This window comes from Trachemys scripta, chromosome 4, assembly GCF_013100865.1.
Source record: "Trachemys scripta elegans isolate TJP31775 chromosome 4, CAS_Tse_1.0, whole genome shotgun sequence".
NCBI classification, from domain to species: Eukaryota; Metazoa; Chordata; order Testudines; family Emydidae; genus Trachemys; species Trachemys scripta.
Window position 1 is genome coordinate 81,706,559 of NC_048301.1, and position 19,267 is coordinate 81,725,825.

A 19,267-nucleotide genomic window follows, 5' to 3' on the forward strand; every position below is an offset into this window, starting at 1 on the left:
GGAGAGTGAGAGACTCAAATAGAATTTAAATACAAATAAACTTAATTCTATTGTCATTCAAAATAATGGGCTTTCTCTGTCATATTTCCTGATCTCAATATGAAAAAAGAAAACAAATATTGTCAAGTAGCAGTGTTGGCTACTGTTGGGTGTCACTTTGATATTATGTATAATAGATTTATATCTAAATTTGTAGTCATTAAAGCAAAAGAGAATTTGGCTGACGTTATCATTTTCCTATTACTTTCTTCCCTTACTTTGCTCCTTTTTTTTTTCTTCTCCTCCCCCTCTTCAGTTATGGGCACCCAGCTAACACATGTTTTTTGATAGTGGCATCAGCAATACCACCAGAGTTGTCTAATGTTGCAATCTACAACATTCACAACATTTTTGTTTAAATCACATATGGCATTGACCACTGCACGAGATCGGATTCTGAACTTCATAGGCCAGTGGTCTGATCCAATATAGCAAAGTGTTCCAATGTTGTATATTGTAGTAACTGTGCAAAGTCATTCAATTATTACCTTTGGCCTCACTCCTGCATAGAGAACCTTGTGGGCAGATCCTTTTATCTATCTGGAGACTACATAGATGCAGAGGTCCACCTGCTAAATTGTCTTTGCCAGGGACCCTCCTATTTGTTCCTTCCAGTTAGAGGGAATGTGTTTTGCTTTCTCCAAAGGACAATCTAGCTAAAAGCTATTTAAAAACTTGGCTTCTAATTAGAATATACAATGTTACTAGAATAATATCTCTAGGTTCTTGGAACATAATTTGTTGATTTATGGAGCTGGGCAAATAATGCAAAAACTTTCTGTGAATATTAATTCATTTTTTAAAATGAATTTGCTTTGTCTGCTCTCATCCCTCTTCTGTGCTCACTGTCTGTGAATGCTTGAGTGAGTTTCACCAGCATAAATGTTAACAGAAGCCAATTTCATGCTGGAAAATTTGTGGAAACCAAATGCTAAGTCCTCCATGTGCAAGTATTTGTACTGAAACTACTTGCACACTTACCCAAACATAGAGTAGAAACAGTGCCATGTGGTATAACATATAAATATACATCCCAGGCGCCTCCAGTGCATCTGCTGGTGGTCCACAGAAAGCTGGCTGGTCACATGGTGCTAGCTCTTATTTCCAGCTTCTAAATTTGTTGAAGACCACTGAAACACTTTCCTAATGTTCTGTGCAACTGTAACGCCAACAGACCTCCAGTCGTCGGTGGGTGGGATTGAACCGGGGACCTCTGGAGCTTAGTGCAGGAGCCTCTACCACATGAGCTAAAAGCTACCTGGGGCTTAGCTAAGGCTGTAGAGCAGATACATTAATTGCTTTCTCTCTCTCACTAAGTGGTCTCGGTGCCACTAGATGGGACAGAACACCACACCCGGAAAGTGTGTGGGTTATACAACTAGTGCTGTAGTTACCACAGAGATGTTGTGCAGTCATGAATGGGGGAATGCATAGGACTCCTTCCACCAATTCTCTTCCTTGAAGTGTCACCAAGCCTTTACTTTGAGCTTGAAGGGTAATCTTTGTTCTCTCCCCTTACTATTTGCTAGTGGTTCACATAAAACTGTCCCTCACTTTAGTCCAAAAAGCCCCAGTCAATTCAACAAAAGTTTTTTGTGGCTTCCTGCAACCTAAACCAAAGAAAGCAAAAAGGAATGAAAGTGAGTAGCTTGCTCCAGCCAGTCCCCAATAAACATACATTTTCCATAAATCAATCTTTCTGTCACTCCATGGTGAGCACCTCCTGCTCGTGAATGAGCTTTTTGAAGAGTTCTTCCATTTCTCAGGAACAGCTTTCATCTCCCCATTCTCTTAAAGCCACACCTGTTTACAGTTCTGATTAAACTCAGCTGCTCCACTTTTTCTCTTCTTGGATCTACATTAACCCCTTCCTCTCCCTCTGGATGCAAGGGTTTGTACATCCCATCAATGAGGGGAGGATGCCTGTGATCATGATTGGAATCGGAATTATTCACAAGAAAATCAGTCTATTAAAATGAAGGGGGGGGAAAGGCCTTACTCCCTTCCCCCCAAAAGGAGGGAGGTTGAATCTTTTGATAGGTACGACATAAGATGCTAGGATGTGACCATATGTACAATTGTCCTGACCTATTTCATCCATCTGGTATTTTTCTTCTTGAAATACTAACCAGCCTTCACGATTAAACTGGGATTTATTGGAATGGAAGATGCCAACTAAGATTAAAGGAAGCAGCATCTGTAGTACTTGGTCCTAGCAACAGGGTTAAAGGAGACCCACTCTCTCAGTAGGAAAGGGGACTCTTAGATCAAAGAAGTGGTGATGGTTCATATCCTAACTCATAAGGTTTGGAGGATTTATACTCTACCAGATTAGATATCCCCTATACCAGGGATTGGCAACTTTTGGCACGTGGCCCGCCAGGGTAAGCACTCTGGTGGGCCAGGCCAGTTTGTTTACCTGCCGCATCCGCAGGTTCAGCCGATTGCGGCTCCCACTGGCTGCGGTTCACCGCTCCAGGCCAATGGGGGCTGCGGGAAGCCGTGGCCAGAACATCCCTCGGCCTGCGCCGCTTCCCATGCCAGTGAAGTTTTCTGAATTATCTATATATGCTAGCTCAGGCAAAAATCCTGCTTGCTTAGGGTGACCAGATGTCCCGATTTTATAGGGACAGTCCTGATTTTTGAGTCTTTTTCTTATATAGGCTCCTATTACCCCCACCCCCTGTCCCGATTTTTCACATTTGCTGTCTGGTCACGCTATGCTTGCTCTCCCTTGCCATAATGGTGTTTTTTGTTTAAAAGGATATCTTACTCACCAAATAAGCCAAATAAAAACACCCATCCTTCTCATCCCAAGCAATTACGCAAGTATTAACTCATTCTGTTTTTTTCTCTGCCCTTATCTTTCCCCTGAAAACACTGATTATTTCTGTGTATTCTTGTTTCCTTTGCATATATTCTATTTTCAGCATTTCCATGTAAGGTTTCTTGTTCCTTGAATTTATCCTTAGCAGTGGAACTGTAGCATGTTGCACCTTTTTTATGATGCCTTTTAAGATTCTTCCACCCACACTTGAATTTTACCATTTCCTCCCTGGCACCAGACATCGTTTCTTAAGTATTGTAATATTTGATTTCCTGAAAGGAAATGTCTTTGTGGTGATGTGATCTAGCCTCAAGCTTCTCTATTTTCCACCCTTTATCAATGAATTCTTCCTTATTCAAAACAAGTAGATAAGTGTTCATATTTTGATCATTGATAAGAAACGTCCTCTGAAATTATACTGTATCAAAGACATGATGCATCTTTGGGTACACTCAGAGTTGTCGTTTTGGTTCAGGCCCATGAATGTTACTATAGAACTATTGTGAACACACCAATTCACAGCAGTAATTGTAGATTTTAGTCGTCTAAAGTGTTCTACTTATTTCTTTTGCATCATTATGATGTGCGCATATATATTGAGCATTGGCCTGCTAAACCCAGGGTTGTGAGTTCAATCCTTGAGGGGGCCACTTAGGGATCTGGGGCAAAATCAGTACTTGGTCCTGCTAGTGAAGGCAGGGGGCTGGACTTGATGACCTTTCAAGGTCCCTTCCAGTTCTAGGAGATGGGATATCTCCTATTATTATTATTATTATAAAAAGTGTGTAAATTAAATTAGCTGAAGGGCTGGAAAACTGCCTGGTTGTCTCAGTTATTGTCTTTTCACATTTTGTTTTAACAAGACTGTCATTAGTTGACCTTTTCCACTTCAAAGATTATCTAAAAAATAGGGTGTCCAGACTAACAAACTAGTTTTGTTTTTCCAGTAATACTGCCTTTTTGCAAACTGCATACTTATTGCATATTCTCACCACTAAATATGTTCTGTTGTGTCATGAGAACAGAACAATATTAATGTCAATTTTAAATGATAAACTAATGCTGTTTCATTGCAATCCCCAGTGCCGGTTATAATCCCAGTGCCAACAAGGATGCTATCGCTGCCTTGGATTATCAGGGTCCAAAACGCAAACTTTACAGTGCTGTACCTGGAAGACTTTTTATTGTCGTCAAGCCATATCAACCTCAAGGAGAAGGAGAGATTCATCTGCACAAAGGGGACAGGGTGAAAGGTTAGTCTTTTCTCCATTAGTTCCTGAGTAACCATAGCATTTTTTTCTGATTATACACAGATCTTGTTTTTAAAGCCCTACATTATCTCATCTATAATAGAATAATGTATTTTGTTTAGCTCATATGTTAATAGATCTATTATTTTCACTCCAGTATTTCTTTACACCAGATTTTGCTAATAATTCATGGACTTAGTTATATTTTCTAACCAAAATGTATTCAACTACCATTTTTGTTATAAACAATTTACGCAGTGGGTGCCATTGAAACTTAAAAGTACCTGCAGTAACAATGGTATCGTCCTATACTTAGAATAAGAGGCACAGAACTGCAGTTATTGTAGAGGGGCAAATGTTGAGTTTTAAGGATGTTGTAAGATGGCAGACTATCTCATCAACCCAGGAAGGAAGGAATGCTGTGTCTGAGTCTGATTCAGACCTTACATCAGGACACAGTTTATTGGTTTAAACAAAAAACTTGTAACACAAAAATAAAGCAATTCCCTTGCCCAGCATGGGCTGCAGTTCCCAGAGGCATTTTCCTTTGTCTCTCTCTGAATCTCTGGAAGGAGGATATACTGGGTCATGTGACACTTAAATTTTTTCTGGCTGTTCTACCATGACATGAGGGGGGAGGGGCATTTTAAATAGTGTTGGGGGGGGAGGTGAAGAGGGAAATACCTTTTCAGGTAAAAGGGAAATTAATGGCTACTAGTTTGCTTGAAAGCCAAGAACACAATCCAAGTCAGGATCTAACTTAGGTTATGTCTACACTGCCCTGCAGTTCTGACTGCGGGGCTGCAAACAGCCGTGCGCCCAAAGTGCTTTGCTGTAAGTACCCTGTGTGGACACTGCAGGTGCAAACTAAAAGGTTCCTAGAAGAGGACTATGTTAATGAGACTAGTAACCCTTCAGTTCACATCTGCAGTGCCACAGGAAGCTACAGAACAGCACTTTGGTGTGCACTGTTGTTTGCAGCCCCGTAGTCTGAACTGCACGGCAGTGTAGACATAGTCTTAGTCAGGGCTGGCTCTAGGCACCAGCAAACCAAGCACGTGCTTGGGGTGGCACATTTTCAGTGGTGGCATTTCGGCCATCTTTTTTGTTGTTGTTGCTTCGGACAGCAAAAGCCTAGAGCTGGCTCTGGCAGCAGCAGCGCGGGGGCCTGTGGTTCGCGCCATGGAGGAGCAGCACCTGCACCTTGTGGCTGGGCTGGGCCGGCTCCGAGCGGGGAACACTCGGGGGGGCACACAAGCTGCCTTCAGGTGCCGCCCCCCAGCGCCACAGTTGGGGCTGGGCGTAGCAGCCCGAGCCGCCCAGGGACTGCGGCAGGGTGGCCAGCAGCGGGGCCATAAAGGGCGGGGCGCTGCCATGCGGGGCCCACATCCCGCTCTCTGGGGCTCTGCTCCCTTTGGGGCTATCCTGCCCCAGCTCCTCAGCCCCTGCCAGGGTGGTCCCCCGGCTCTGCCCTCCTGAGTCCCTGGGCTGAGGCGCGGCCCGGGAGCCCCGCTGCTTACCCCAACCCTGCCAGCGCCAGACCGGTTGGAGGCGATGGGGGAGCGGGCGGAGTCAGCACTGGTGCGGGGGAGGCCAGGGCTGGGGCGGCAGGGGGTGCGGGTGGGGTGGGGGGAGAGAGAGCCCAGGGCTGGGATGGCAGGGGGTACGGGTGGAGGAGGGCACTGGTGGGGGTGAGAGCCCAGGGCTGGGGTGGGGGGCAGCCAAAAATTTTTTTGCTTGGGGCGGCAAAAAACCTAGAGCCGGCCCTGGTCTTAGTGTTACTTTTCAAGACAGCAGATGCATCCCAGATGTGACATGCTCAGTTTGTGGAAATGAAGGGCTGCATTGACACCATTGTTCTTGCCCTCCTGGACAGTTGTATAGTGCCAGATTGGTGAAGTTGGTAGAGGTTAAAATGTGGGTAGAATGGCAGGAAACCCACACACCTTTCCCATCTGGCCCACAGATAAAAACTTTGCAACACTGTGTAGGTTGTCAGTAGTACTTATCTACATGATCATTTTAGCTGATCTATAATGTTTGATTCCCCCACCTCTCTGATTATTAACCATTAATCATTGAGACATGGTGGCAGATTCTCTGTATAATTCTACTGTAGAACCTCAAAGATAAGAACATCAGAGTTATGGATGGAGGCACCAAATTTGGGATTTCCCTGGAGTTGCTAGACTCCCTTTTTGCCCCAAGCCCCCATCCCGCCCCTTCCCACCCATATTCTGCCCCACCCCCACCTCTTTATGTCCCTGCTCCTTCCCCTTCCCCTCAGCACCTCCTGTATGCCGCTGAACAGCTGATCACAGCAGGCACTGGGAAGGCGGGGGAGGAGCTGATCTGCGAGGCCCGCTGGCAGGCGGGAGGCGCTGGGGGCAGAGGGAGGAGCTGATCCATGGGGCTGCCAGTGGATGCTGAGCAACACTATTTTTTTCCTGTGAGTGCTTCAGCCCTCCCCGCCCTGCGGCTTCAGCCCCAGTCTCCTGCTCTGCCCTCCATGGCTGAAGTCCGTAACCTTTTCTTTAGTGTTACGGAACATTTCAGAGTTACAGACGTCCTCCATTCCCAAGGTATCTGTATCTCTGAGGTTCTACTGTAATCCCTTTTGTTTTAGGGCAGCCTCCAAATCTCCTACTAGAGATTCCCATGGCCAACAACACAAGGGGCATATTAGGAAAGGACATTTTAAGGTGTCTATGTGGGGTGTGAGGAGTACCTGAGGACAATGCACTCCAGCTATCCCCAACTGCCAAACAGTCTTTTGGGCCATGGTCTCATGATCCTTTGTGGCTTAAAATAGAGAAACCTCAGGACATTTAGAGTGCACCCCAACCCCCCCAAATGATTATGAATATTTGATCTTAATAAAGTGATTAGTGTAGCATTTCCTTCTTGTTCTGATTATTAATCATGATGGAAATACTGGAGAGCGTAAATCAGGTTCTTCTTCGAGTGCTTGTTCATGTCCATTCAAATCAGGTGTGTGCATGTGCACATTGGCCAGAAAATTTTTCCCTTAGCTGGCCTGGGTGCCCCCTGTAGTCGTGCCCTCATGGTGCCTAATATATAGCACTGTCGACCCGCCACCCCTTCAGTTCCTTCTTACCGCCAGGAACTGTGGCTGGAGCTTCCCTTAGCTCTTGCTCAGCAAGTTTATTCTTTATCTTGTTGTATATGGTAAGTCGTTAGAGTTATTAGAGTCTTAATTTAGTGTTTGTTGCCCATCCCCCACGCTCCGGTTCCCGGAGCTGTGGTATGCTGCGGTCCCTGGGTTTCAAAAACTGTGTGGCCTACGCCAAGCACATGCCGAAGAGTGACCCACACTCATTGGGTCTACAGTGCCTGGGGGAGACCAATCAGAAAGATCGTTGTAAGACGCGAGTTCCATCTGAGAACTCTTAAGGAAAGGGAACAGTGGCTCAAGGTGATCCTCATGGAGGCAGCTCTACGCCCCCATTCCAACCGGGGCTTGGGAGACCCGACTCCTACTGCGTAGTCCTCAACGTGGAGCGCTCCGGCGCCGTTGGTGAGCTCAGCGCCGAGAAAGGACTCTTCTTGAGACACGCGGCACCAACATGGCTCCTCATAGGGCCTGTCTGATAATAGGCACCGTTCCTACTCACTGGTGCCTCAAAAGAAGAAGAAGCCAGATGATCGCTCTCCTCTGGCCAAGCCCCGGGATGTGCAATCCCAGGCGGGCATCTCCTCGGGATCCCCTGCTGGGGCCACGTCGACTCCCGCTCAAGTGCGGCAGTCGAGTCCGGCCCTGCCTCAATCACCGGCGCCTACACAGCAGCTGCAGGTCCTGTCGATCTGGAAGTGTACCAGGCTGCTCGGGACCTTCTCCATCTTATGGCACCGTTCTCACCTGCCAGGGAGAAACCCTCAGCACTGGCAGATTCGCGTCCTCCGGTACATTCGAAGGGGAAGCTGGCTATGATGTTGAGACGCTCCCCCTCGCCATGTACCTCGGCACCTACCCGCTCGGACAGAGAGTGTACCCACTTCCCGAGCTCTCGACGTTCGAGACACAGAAGATCAGCTACTCCGTGGTCTTCAGTGTCTGAGACCTCGGTGTCCGAATCCGAATCCTATCGCTCTGAAAGGAGCAGAAGTCACAGATCGAAGTCCGGTAGAGACAGGAGAGAGCCCCAGGCATGGCCTCTGCAGTGGCAGAACCCGGGTCAATGGCCCTTCTGGACCTCCTGAGCTTTTCACCAGGGCCAGGCAGGAACCCAGGGTCCATGGTCTGCAACATCTTCCATAGCCTCCGTGCCACCTTCTGCAGCCTCTGGCTCCAGCTCCGTTGCTGACTCCGGCATTGTGCTCAGATCGGACCTTGGCACTGCCCTTCACGGCGTTGACGCACCCATCTCCTACGCCTGCACCTTTGTCGATGTTGATCTCAATGCAGGCACCGAGCCCCACACTTCTGGTGGCTCCTATGAGCGTGCTGATGCATCTCACTCCCATAGGGCTGATGGCGGCACCGACGTGTGCTTCAACGTCCACAGCCCCAGCACCGTCAACAGTACTACTACCTCCAATGGGAGTCACGTGACTCCTCTGGGGCAGATGGTAGGGAGCTTCCACTACTGGCGCATGCTTCCGCCTCTTCGTCGCTGGACGAAGCATTGGTGGGGACAGCCATAGCCCCTGTGTTAAAGGACAACAGAGTGCTACAGCAGCTGCTGCGCAAGGCCGCCAAGGATCTGGGCATCAAGGCCGAGGAGGTGATAGAGGAGGCAGATTGCATGGTGGACATCCTAGCACCCTTGAGACCTTCACGTATAGTCTTGCCACTTATAAAGGCCATGGACACTGCCAGCTGCCAGTGAAACCTAAGAACCTGTGGCAGACGCCAGCATCCTTGCCACCTACCAATAAGCACAATGAGCGGCGGTATTTCGTCCCCTCCAGAGGGTTCGAGCACTTGACTCGCTGGTGGTCGATGCAGCTAACCAGCATGGGAGACAGGGCTTCCAAGGACCCTTCCCAAAGAACATGGATGCTAAATACCTTGACCTTGTGGGGAGAAAGGTCTACTCGACAGGTGGTTTTCAGCTCCGTATCGCTAACCAACAGGCCATTGTGAGCAGGTACTCATACAACACCTGTGCAGCAATGGCAAAGTTTACAGAGCTCATCTCTTCAGATTCCTGGTCAGAGTTCACCGCCTTGGTGGAGGAAGGGAAGCTAGTCTCCCAGGCTTCCCTGCAGGCTGCATTAGATACTGCAGATGCCGCTACTAGAGTGATGGCGATGGGGTAGCTATGAGGCGCAGTGCTTGGGCTCCAAGTCTCAGGGTTACCCTACGAGGTCCAGCAAACCATTGAGGACCTCCTGTTTGAGGGTGAGACTCTGTTTTCTGAAAAGACAGACAAGTGGCTGCACAGCCTTAGACTCCCGAGCCACCCTCAAATCCTTGGGCTTACACACCCCTGCCACGCAGCGGAGACACTTCTGCCCACAACCTCCTCAAAGGTTCCAGCAGCAGAGCCTCCAGGACAGTTCTCGGAGGAGGAACAGGAGTGGCAGGAAGAGGCAACACCCTTCCTCAAGACAGGACTCTGGCCAGCCCAAACCGCCCTCAGGCCCTAAACCAGCCTTTTGAAGGTGGGATCGAGGACGGCACACCAGATCTTGGACTGGATCTAACCCACCTTACCTTTTCTTACCGACTATCCCCTTTCTACCGTGCCTGGTCCCGTATCACCTCGGACCACTGGGTGCTTGACACGGTAGAGAGGGGATACTCCATCCAATTCTGTGCCCTCCCACCCTCCTTCCCTGTCCCTCTTCAGGGACCCTTTTCATGAGCAACTGCTCATTCAGGAGGTGCAGTCGCTCCTATCACTAGGGGTGGTGGAGGAGGTTCCTCCGGAGCACAGGGGCGAGGGCTTCTATTCCCGGTATTTCCTAATACCGAAAGCCAAAGGCGGCCTCAAGCGTATCCTGGACCTGCGCGAGCATGGTCTCCCTGGCCTCCCTCATCCCTTCACTAGATCCAGCAGACTGGTATGCCGCCCTCGACTTGAAGAACGTGCATTTTCACATCGCAATCGCTCAAAACTACAGGAAGTTCCTCAGGTTTGTGGTCAATGGTTCCCACTACCAATTTACTGTCCTCCCGTTCGGCCTGTCAGCAGCACTCGAGTATTCACCAAGTGCATGGCAGTCGTTGCTGCCTTTCTGCGGAGATATCAGGTACAGGTGTTTCCATACCTCGATGGCTGGTTGATCAAAAGCCGCTCCAGGACACGAGAAAACTCAGGTCGCGTTTATCAGAGCCACCTTCGAGAACCTGGGTCTGCTCCTAAATGAAGCAAAATTGACTCTGTCCCCCATCCAGAGGATAGAGTTCATAGAGGCAGTACTGGACTCGACCCAAGCCAGGGCATTCCTCCCACAGGTGAGGTTTCAAGCCCTCAACAACATGATCCAGGGAGTCACACAGTTTCCCACCACTACCGCGAGAAACTGCCTGAAGCTTGTAGGGCACATGGCAGCCTGTACATACATGGTACGACACGCCAGACTCAGGCTTCGGCCGCTACAGTCATGGCTAGTGTCAGTCTATCGACCAGCCTAGGACAGCTTGGATAGGATCGTGACCCTGCCTTGCCCTATCCTCAATTCGCTCCGGTGGTGGACCGATGCCCAGCAAGTGTGCTCAGGGGTCCCCTTCGCTGCCCCACAGCCATCCCTGTCATTGGTGACGGACATGTCGGATTTGGGCTGGGGAGCTCATCTGGGAGACCACAGAACTCAAGGCCTCTGGTCACAAGCAGATCCTCGCCTCCACATTAATGTCAGAGAGCTGAGAGTGGTGTGCCTAGTGTGTCAGACATTTCGCCCTTACCTAACCGGACAATGTGTATCAGTCATGACGGACAATATTGCTGCAATGTTCTATATCAACAAACGGGGGTACATGCTCCTCACCCCTGTGCCAGGAAGCCCTCATGCTATGGGATTTCTGTGTAGAACATTCGGTCAACCTGCAAGTGTCATACCTCCCCAGGATTCAGAATGAGCTGGCAGACCACCTCAGCAGGTCGTTCCACAGCCATGAGTGGTCCCTTCGTCCGGACGTCACATGTTCAGTCTTCCAGAGGTGGGGATTTCCCCTGATCGACCTCTTCGTCACGCGATGCAACAGGAAGTGCCAGCAGTTCTGCTCCTTCCAGAATCACAGCCCGGGCTCCACAGCAGATGCATTCCTCCTCCATTGGGGAGGGGCTCTCCTATATGTCTTCCCACCGATACCGCTCATTCACAAGGTGCTGCTCAAGATCCGCAGAGATTGAGCTCGGGTCATACTGATAGCACCGGCCTGCTTCCGTCAGCACTGGTACACTTCCCTCCTAGACATGCCGATTACCTTGCCGCTCTTCCCGGACCTTCTCACACAGGATCACGGACGTCTCCAACACCCAAACCTGCAGTCTCTCCATCTCACAGCCTGGCAGCTCCATGGTTGAATCCATCGGGTCAGCGCAGCGCGACTCGCCCCCGATGCTAGCCTTAGTGCCGCACATTCTGGACTACCTTCTACATCTGAAACAGGAGGATCTCTCATTGCCGTCTATAAGAGTGCACTTGGCTGCCATCTTGGCATTCCACCCGAGTGTACAGGGCCGCTCGGTTTTTGCTAACCCCATGGTCAGCCACTTCTGAAGGGGCTTGACAGTTGTACCTGCATGTTCGCCAACCGGTTCCTGCCTGGAACCTCAACTTGGTCCTCTCTAGACTCATGGAGCACCCCTTTGAGCCTTTAGCAACATGCTCCCTGCTCTACCTCTCTTACAAGGTCGTGTTCCTGGTGGCAATAACCTCAGCCAGGAGGGTGTCTGAGCTCAGGGTCCTGACTTCAGAGCCGCCCTACACCATGTTCTTTAAGGACAAGGTTCAGCTCATGCCCCACCCTCCTTCCCTCCCGAAGGTTGTATCACAGTTCCACATCAGCCAGGACATTTTCCTCCCACTTTTCTACCCTAAACCTCATTCTAACAACAAGGAGCAGAGACTCCACATTCTGGATGTGCGCAGAATGCTGGCTTTCTAAATCGAGAGAACGAAACCATTCAGGAAGTCAGTCCTGCTCTTTTTGTGACAGTGGCGGACAGGATGAAAGGTCAGCCAATTTCAGCCCAGCACATTTCATCATGTATTGTGGCCTGTATCAGTGAGTGCTACAACCTGGCAGGGGTTCCCACGCCTCCGATCACAGCGCACTCTACCAGGGCACAGGGTTCGACGGCGTTCCTGGCTCAAGTTCCCATCCAGGAAATCTGCAAAGCGGCAATGTGGTCGTCCATACATACCTTCACCATGCACTATGCAATCACCTGGCAGGCCAGAGATGATGCGGCGTTCGGCAGAGTAGTACTCCAATCAGTGGAGAGCTCTGACCTCACCTCCTGAATTTGGCTTGGGAGTCACCTGATTGGAACGGATGTGAACAAGCACTCGAAGAAGAAAATATGGGTACTCACTTCTCATAACTGTTGTTCTTTGAGATGTATTGTCCATGTCCATTCCAATACCCACCCTCCTACCCCTCTGTCGGAGTAGCAGGCAAGAAGGAACTGAAGGGGTGGCAGGTCAGCAGGGCTATGTATTAGGTGTCATGAGGGTGCGACTCTAGGGGGCACCCAGGCTGACCCGACGGATGCTGCTAGGGGAAAAATCTTTCGGCCAATGTGCACCTGTATGCGCACACAGCTGATTGGAATGGACACAAACAACACATCTTGAAGAACAACAATTACGAGAAGTGAGTAACCGTTTTATATAGCATAAATACATGGGAAATAGCACAATTAAAAAGAATAAATATTTTCAACAGAAACAACAATTTAAAGTGGAAGTGGTTAGAACTTAACATTTTAGAAAATTTTTATCAAGGTGGCTGTCAGTAATACTGTTGGAGCTTTCCTGTTGGCTAAGGGACACATGACCCTGTGAGTTTAGACAGACCTTTCTGCTATCTGTGGCCTGACAACTTGGATCTCCTCCTTAATCTTTAACCTTTTCCCCTTATGTGAGCCTGACCACAGCTCTAAATGATATGCCTTTTTGGCTCTTTGAGTTTGGGCTCCAGAAACTCCTTAACATCACTGCCTCTGCTTAAAGGTCAAGGGGTTCTTGTCTCCTCAGGGCTGTCTGCATGAAATTACTCAGTTTACATTCTACCAATCCAAATAAACATGGCAAAGCAAGACCTTGTTAAAAACTGAGATAAAATGACTGTGGAGCACAAACAATTTGACTGACTATCTGGCTGTTTAGCTTGTGAGAAGTGTACTAGATCAGGCTTTCTTTAGTTACAGTAAAATAGAGGAAATCTTATATCTCTTAGGCTATGACTACACTATGCAGCTTTTAGCGACATGGCTGTGCCGCTACAGCTGCGCCACTAAAAGGCACGCAATATAGCCACTGTTTGTCAGCAGGAGAGAGCTCTCCTGCACACAAAAAATTTCTACCCCCCACAAGTGGCATTAGCATTGTCGAAACGCTGTTCACACCAGCACTTGTCATTGAGAAAACTTTTGTCTTTCCGGGGGATGTTTTTTTAACACCTCTGAACGACAAAAGTTTTGTCTTTCACTTGCCAGTGTAGACAAAGCCTTAGGTATTTTTTCTCTCTCTGGATATGTGTTGATCATCTGAAATCCTCCTCCTGTCTCCTCTGCATGTGCTTATTAAGTCCCATGATCCAGGGCAGCTCTGAGGTGTTATTGTTCCTCTCCACAGTGTTAAGTGGTTGATCAGCTGTATTGTCTGGAGAAAAGGAAAGATTTGGATCACTATTCAGTGATTTTTTTTCCCCCCACTCAGTCTGATAATACCCTCTTCTCGTCACATCCTTATGGTTCTAAGTTGAGCATTTAAAAGATCAGTTTGCAATTTGCATTAATCATACTGACCAGCCAAGGTGAGTGAACTTTGATTAGCATGTCCATTGTTTTGGCAATGGATGTTAGATGGTGCTTTCAGGATACCTGTGTATAGTTTGTATTAGGGCCTCTGCCTTTCAGGTGTAATGGATTTTCCTCAATATAAATTCTTGTTACCTATTTTTCCCTTACTATGAAATGTACATCGACCGACTCCAGACCCTCTCTCTCAGCGTCTCACTGCAAGGTGATGAAGTTGCCAGAAAAATGACAGGACAACAACATTAGGAGTTTGCACACTTGTGTAGGGCAAGATTATTTCACACACCAGGGGCTCCTTGCATCCCTCCATTTCCTCCCCCTCACAAACTACCTATGTACCATGCTCCCATCCCACCCACTCTTTTTTCAGGGGCTCCCTACAACCTCTCCCAATTAGAGATTCTGTTTGTCCCCCATTCCAGTAGCTCTGTGTGCACTCGCATTCCCATTTCCCTCTATTCCTTTCTGTGACAGGGGCTCAGTGTGCCCCCATACCAGATTTTCCCCAACCTTCCCTCCGACTCGGGGTTCTGTGTGTCTCCCCTTCCCCCTCACCCATTAAGGGTCCTCCATTCTCCCACCCCCATGCCATGGGCTGTGTTCATGCCCCCCATTACTTCTTCTCAGTCTCCCCCATTATACTTCTTTCTGTCTGGGTAATAAGTCATTCAGGGTGTCAACATGTTGTTCGGGTTTCCTGAAACCCCTTCCACTTGGCTCCCCAAGAACTCAGATTCCAATCTCATCACTCAGGTTCCCTTATCTGGCGTACAGTAAAGCTATGCTGAGTTGATCATATTCAAGCATAGGAGGTAGCTGTAGGGTATGCTACACGTACAAAGTTACTCAGAAAATCTCTTTCCATATACAGATTTATGCATTACATTGCCTTTACTATACACTGCATCATGTGTGGTTTTTTTTTTTTTTTTTGGCTTGGTTATTTTGTAGGAACCAGTCCCTATATAGCATGCTCTGTCCATGTACGATTTGCTCTTTACCTCATCTTTACATTCACGACTTACCTTCTCTTGTTCTTAAGTAAATGGTTCTCTGGATGATCCCCCTTCTTATCTTACCTAGCTCAGATATCTTCTTTTGGCTTACCAAGCCATTTATTTATCTTAGCACCAACATTTCATTTTCAGCCTAGTTACCTCCCTAATTCTGTTTTCAAGAAATGATGCATCCACCATGTTTAATTACTCATGTCCAGCCAGGCCTATGCATGATAAACTATTGGGAAATTGATTACCTCACCCACCTTGTCTCTGTAATATCTTTTACTGGACCAACTTCCTTTGGTGAAAGAGACAAGCTTTTAAGCTACACAGAGCTCTTCTTCAGAGTCTGGGAAAGGTATTCAGAATGTCACAGCTACAAGCCACAAGGTGGAACAGATGGTTTAGCATACATAGTTAACACATTTTCTAAGAGACCATTCAAGCTGAAGTGGAGGATGAGCAGAGATGAGCTGAGGGGTGCTCCTATGCTGGAAGATGTTAATGGGTGCCATCAACCAGTTGTTTGATCTATAGACTATTGCAGAGGTGCTTGAAGGAATTACTTGAAGCTGTAGCTGTGCCAGTCAGATAGAAGGGGCTCCATTTGTCCCCTGTTTTTCCCCTTTCAGTTTTTCAAATTCCGCAGAATCAAAATGATTCTGTCCTTTGATGCCTAGAACATTCCCTGATATTTTGGAATTGATCCAATGTGGTGTTCAGAAGTTATCAAGTGACCTGCCTGCATGCATACATAAAAACAAATATCAAGCTGGCTGTAAGGCCTTCACAAGCTTGGACAACGAAAGAAAATACATAGTTTTCCCCTATAACTGAATTCCCCCCACACTATTGTTATTGAGTTGAAAAAAGTGACCAGCTGCTTCAGACAGTGTACAAAATATTAGGCCATATTTTCAGCCAATGGCATAACAGTTTACCCATAAAACTTAATTAAAATTTAAATAAAACTAAAATTAAATGCAATTTCTGCAGTACAAAGCTGTCACTCAACACACACAAAAACAGTTCATTCACACTTCTTTGCAAATAAATTTAGGATGCTTCTCGGCCTCATGGCTAAGATCAAGCGTAAGAAAAAACCGGACCAGGGTAAGGCCTTCGAGGTGACCAGCAAGTGGGACTCCAGCAACCACTTCCTCCCCACGGGCAGCTTCACCCGGTTCGCCAACTGGCGGTTCATACACCGCGCCTGGCTGAATTGCATCCCCCTCAATGGAGCCATCCGCCACGGGAACGGGGATAAACGCTGCAGGAAGTGTGGGTACGTCGCCGAAACCCTGCCCCACATCCTATGCTGCTGCAAGTCCCACACCAGAGCCTGGCAGCTGCGCCACAACGCCGTCCAGGACCACCTAGTGAAGGCCATCGACCCGCGCCTGGGAGAGGTCACCGTCAACCACGCCGTCCCAGGCACCAACAGCCTGCTGCGCCCAGACATCGTCATCATGGACGAGGTTGGAAAAAAGATCATCCTGGTCGACGTAACAATTCCATTCGAGAACAGGACCCCGGCCTTCCGTGAAGCCTGAGCCCACAAGCTCGAAAAGTACGCCCCTCTGGCTGACACCCTGCAGACAAAGGGCTACGAGGTGCACACCGACGCTCTGCTCATTGGGGCCCTGGGTGCCTGGGACCCATGTAATGAACGCATGCTGAGGACCTGTGGGGTAGGCCGTCATTATGTGCGGCTCATGAGACGCCTAATGGTCTCGGACACTATTCGTTGGTCTTGGGACATCTACACAGAGCACATCAACGGCCACCACCAATACCGGGAGTGAGCCGGGGAGACCTCGTGCACCCACAAGGGGGAAGAGACCTATAACCTCCCCCTGCTGGACTTTATCCCCTGAGCCCTGAACCCACTGAACCTAACTGAATCCCACCACGTGAGGGTCACCCCATCCCCATTACCCAGCCCACTTACTTATACCCATGACTGTGTCTGCTTTCTGTATGAGTGATGGACCCTCACCGCTTGTCGGCTGTATCTTGATCCCGCCCACCATTTACCCTCCCCCCCCATTGGGGACATTGCAGTCTGTATATATTATGTGTGCTGCCCAACACCAAAATACTAACATCCCCCTATACACTGTATGTTACCCCCAGTGACCAATAACTGACGCTTCAAATTTTCTGTATCGCTTATTTTTCAAATATTATCTAATAAACTTTTAAATCTGTTTGTGTGACTTTTTATTTTTGCAAGAGGCAAATAAAACTTAGGGTATATCCTTTTTATGTATCTGAAATCAAGATAAATAACAACATATAAACATAGAGAAAAACAATCTATAACTTCATGGTTTTGTGTGTTCAGTGTAAAATATTGAAATTAGAGTCCTTGGGACTTCCAGTAATCAAAGTGTCTTCAGAATGCACTGTGTGCCTCTGACCTGTGCTGCAGGATACATTTTTCAGACCTGCTTGAAACCCTAACATCCCACGATAAGAACTACAATGAAAGTTGGGAGCAAGGATAATTAACAGAGAGAGAACAACATGCTGAGGAGTGGGATTGGCTGGGAGTAACTTGTATAGATTAATTTAAAGGAATAAGATGAGAACAGTTGGAAAAGCTGGAGGGGGATACATTTCTGAACTGAAAGGTCTTCAGTAAGGATAACTGGTAGTGTTTGAGTCAGGCGTTTTTTTTTTTTTATTTTTTTTTTCTTTCCAAAGTTGGTTTGTCTTTTCTGAATAATTTGATAGGGTGGCAGCATGGATTTTTATTGGAGCATGTGACTGGAAAATAGAAGACCTGGATTCTATTCCTGACCCTGCCACTGTGTGGCCTTGAGGAAATCTCTACCACTCTGTACCTCAGTTTCTCCTTCTGTAAAATGGCACTATACTGCTTATTTACTGACCTTTGCAAAGCACTTTGTGATCTTCAGATTGTGAACCCTATGTAAGTGCAAAGTCTGTTCATTATATATCCAGTTACTTTAGCATAAAGCATCTAGCAGTGAGGTATCCTTTTCTTTTAGAAGATGAATGTGTGTCATTGTAAGCATTTGCTAAGAAATGCATGAATGACAATAGATCAAAGTGTCTGGGACTGGAAGTGTTCAGAGAAAGCTGTGTGTGGGCCAAGTTCAAGTAAAAACTTAAACTAAATACAGTGTGGTGTATTAATAGGACGTTGCAGAGCCTAGATAAAAATATCCGCTTTATTTTTTACCCATTAGTCATACACACTGACATCATTTGTGTGTCTGCCACTCATGATACAAAAAGGGCTATGTCTAACTTATAAAAATAAACCTGATATTTCTATTTGGCCAGGTAATATCATAGAGATTTGATATGGAAAATGTCTATTGCCTTCTGCAATGGAGAATTATTTCCTTCAGTATTTTCTATTGTTTTCTTCAGTTTGTTTAAAAATCCATCACAGTGTATTTTTAAATTACCCATATGTTTATATCTAACCTAGATAATATAGTGGATGCAAAATACATTAATTGCTATTACCACCATTGTATTTTTATGTTTTAAAAATGCTTCAAATTTCAGCAGCATCTATTTACAGTACTGTAGCGGGGTGAGCACCCGCTCTGGCCCTGGAGGGATTGGAAAAGCCCTGCAGAGGGCTGGGGCTGGGCAAAGTAAAACCCTGGCTGATTGGGGGAAGTGGCTGCAGCTGGAGCCATGCCCCAAACTAAGCCACTGGCCTTATAAGAAGGACAGGGAAGCCAGAGATAGTAGTCTCTCTCTGACTGGAGAGGGAGACAAGTCTGGCTGCTGTAGAACTCACCCAGGGGACCTAGAGTGAGGCAGGGCTGGGGAAAGGCCTTAGGACCTGGGAAGCCCTAGGCCAGCAACTCCCCAGGCTGCAGGGCCTAGTTCTAGGCCCACCTAGGTATTGGGCTTGCAGAGGGGCAGCCTGAGGGTGGGTAAAGGCAGTCAGTTCAAACTCCTTTGCCTATGATGAGTATCTGATACTACAGTCTGCCCCAGTGAACGGGGGCTAGATGGAGACTGGGCAGTAGCCAAAACTGAGGTGAAGTCGGGATAGTGCGTGGGAGTTCCCCTGGGGTAGGGAAACCCAGTGAGACTGTGGAGTTCTGCAGGGGGGCAGCACCCAAGACAAGGGCACCAGGGTCCTGGGAGGGACACGAGGGGCCAACGGTAAGGTGGATCACCAGCCTGCAGAGGGAG

The 19,267-nt window shown here is 47.8% G+C and overlaps 1 protein-coding gene across 4 annotated transcripts in view; it reads left to right on the forward strand.

The window, feature by feature from the left end:
• The window catches only part of SHANK2 (SH3 and multiple ankyrin repeat domains 2), a 621,242-nt gene that overhangs the window by 266,018 nt on the left and 335,957 nt on the right, over window positions 1–19,267 (forward strand). For all 4 annotated transcript variants that reach the window (XM_034769724.1, XM_034769725.1, XM_034769726.1 and 1 more), the window contains one exon: window positions 3,950–4,119. In XM_034769724.1, the coding sequence (XP_034625615.1) occupies window positions 3,950–4,119 (170 nt within the window). The remainder of the gene's footprint in view (window positions 1–3,949; window positions 4,120–19,267) is intronic.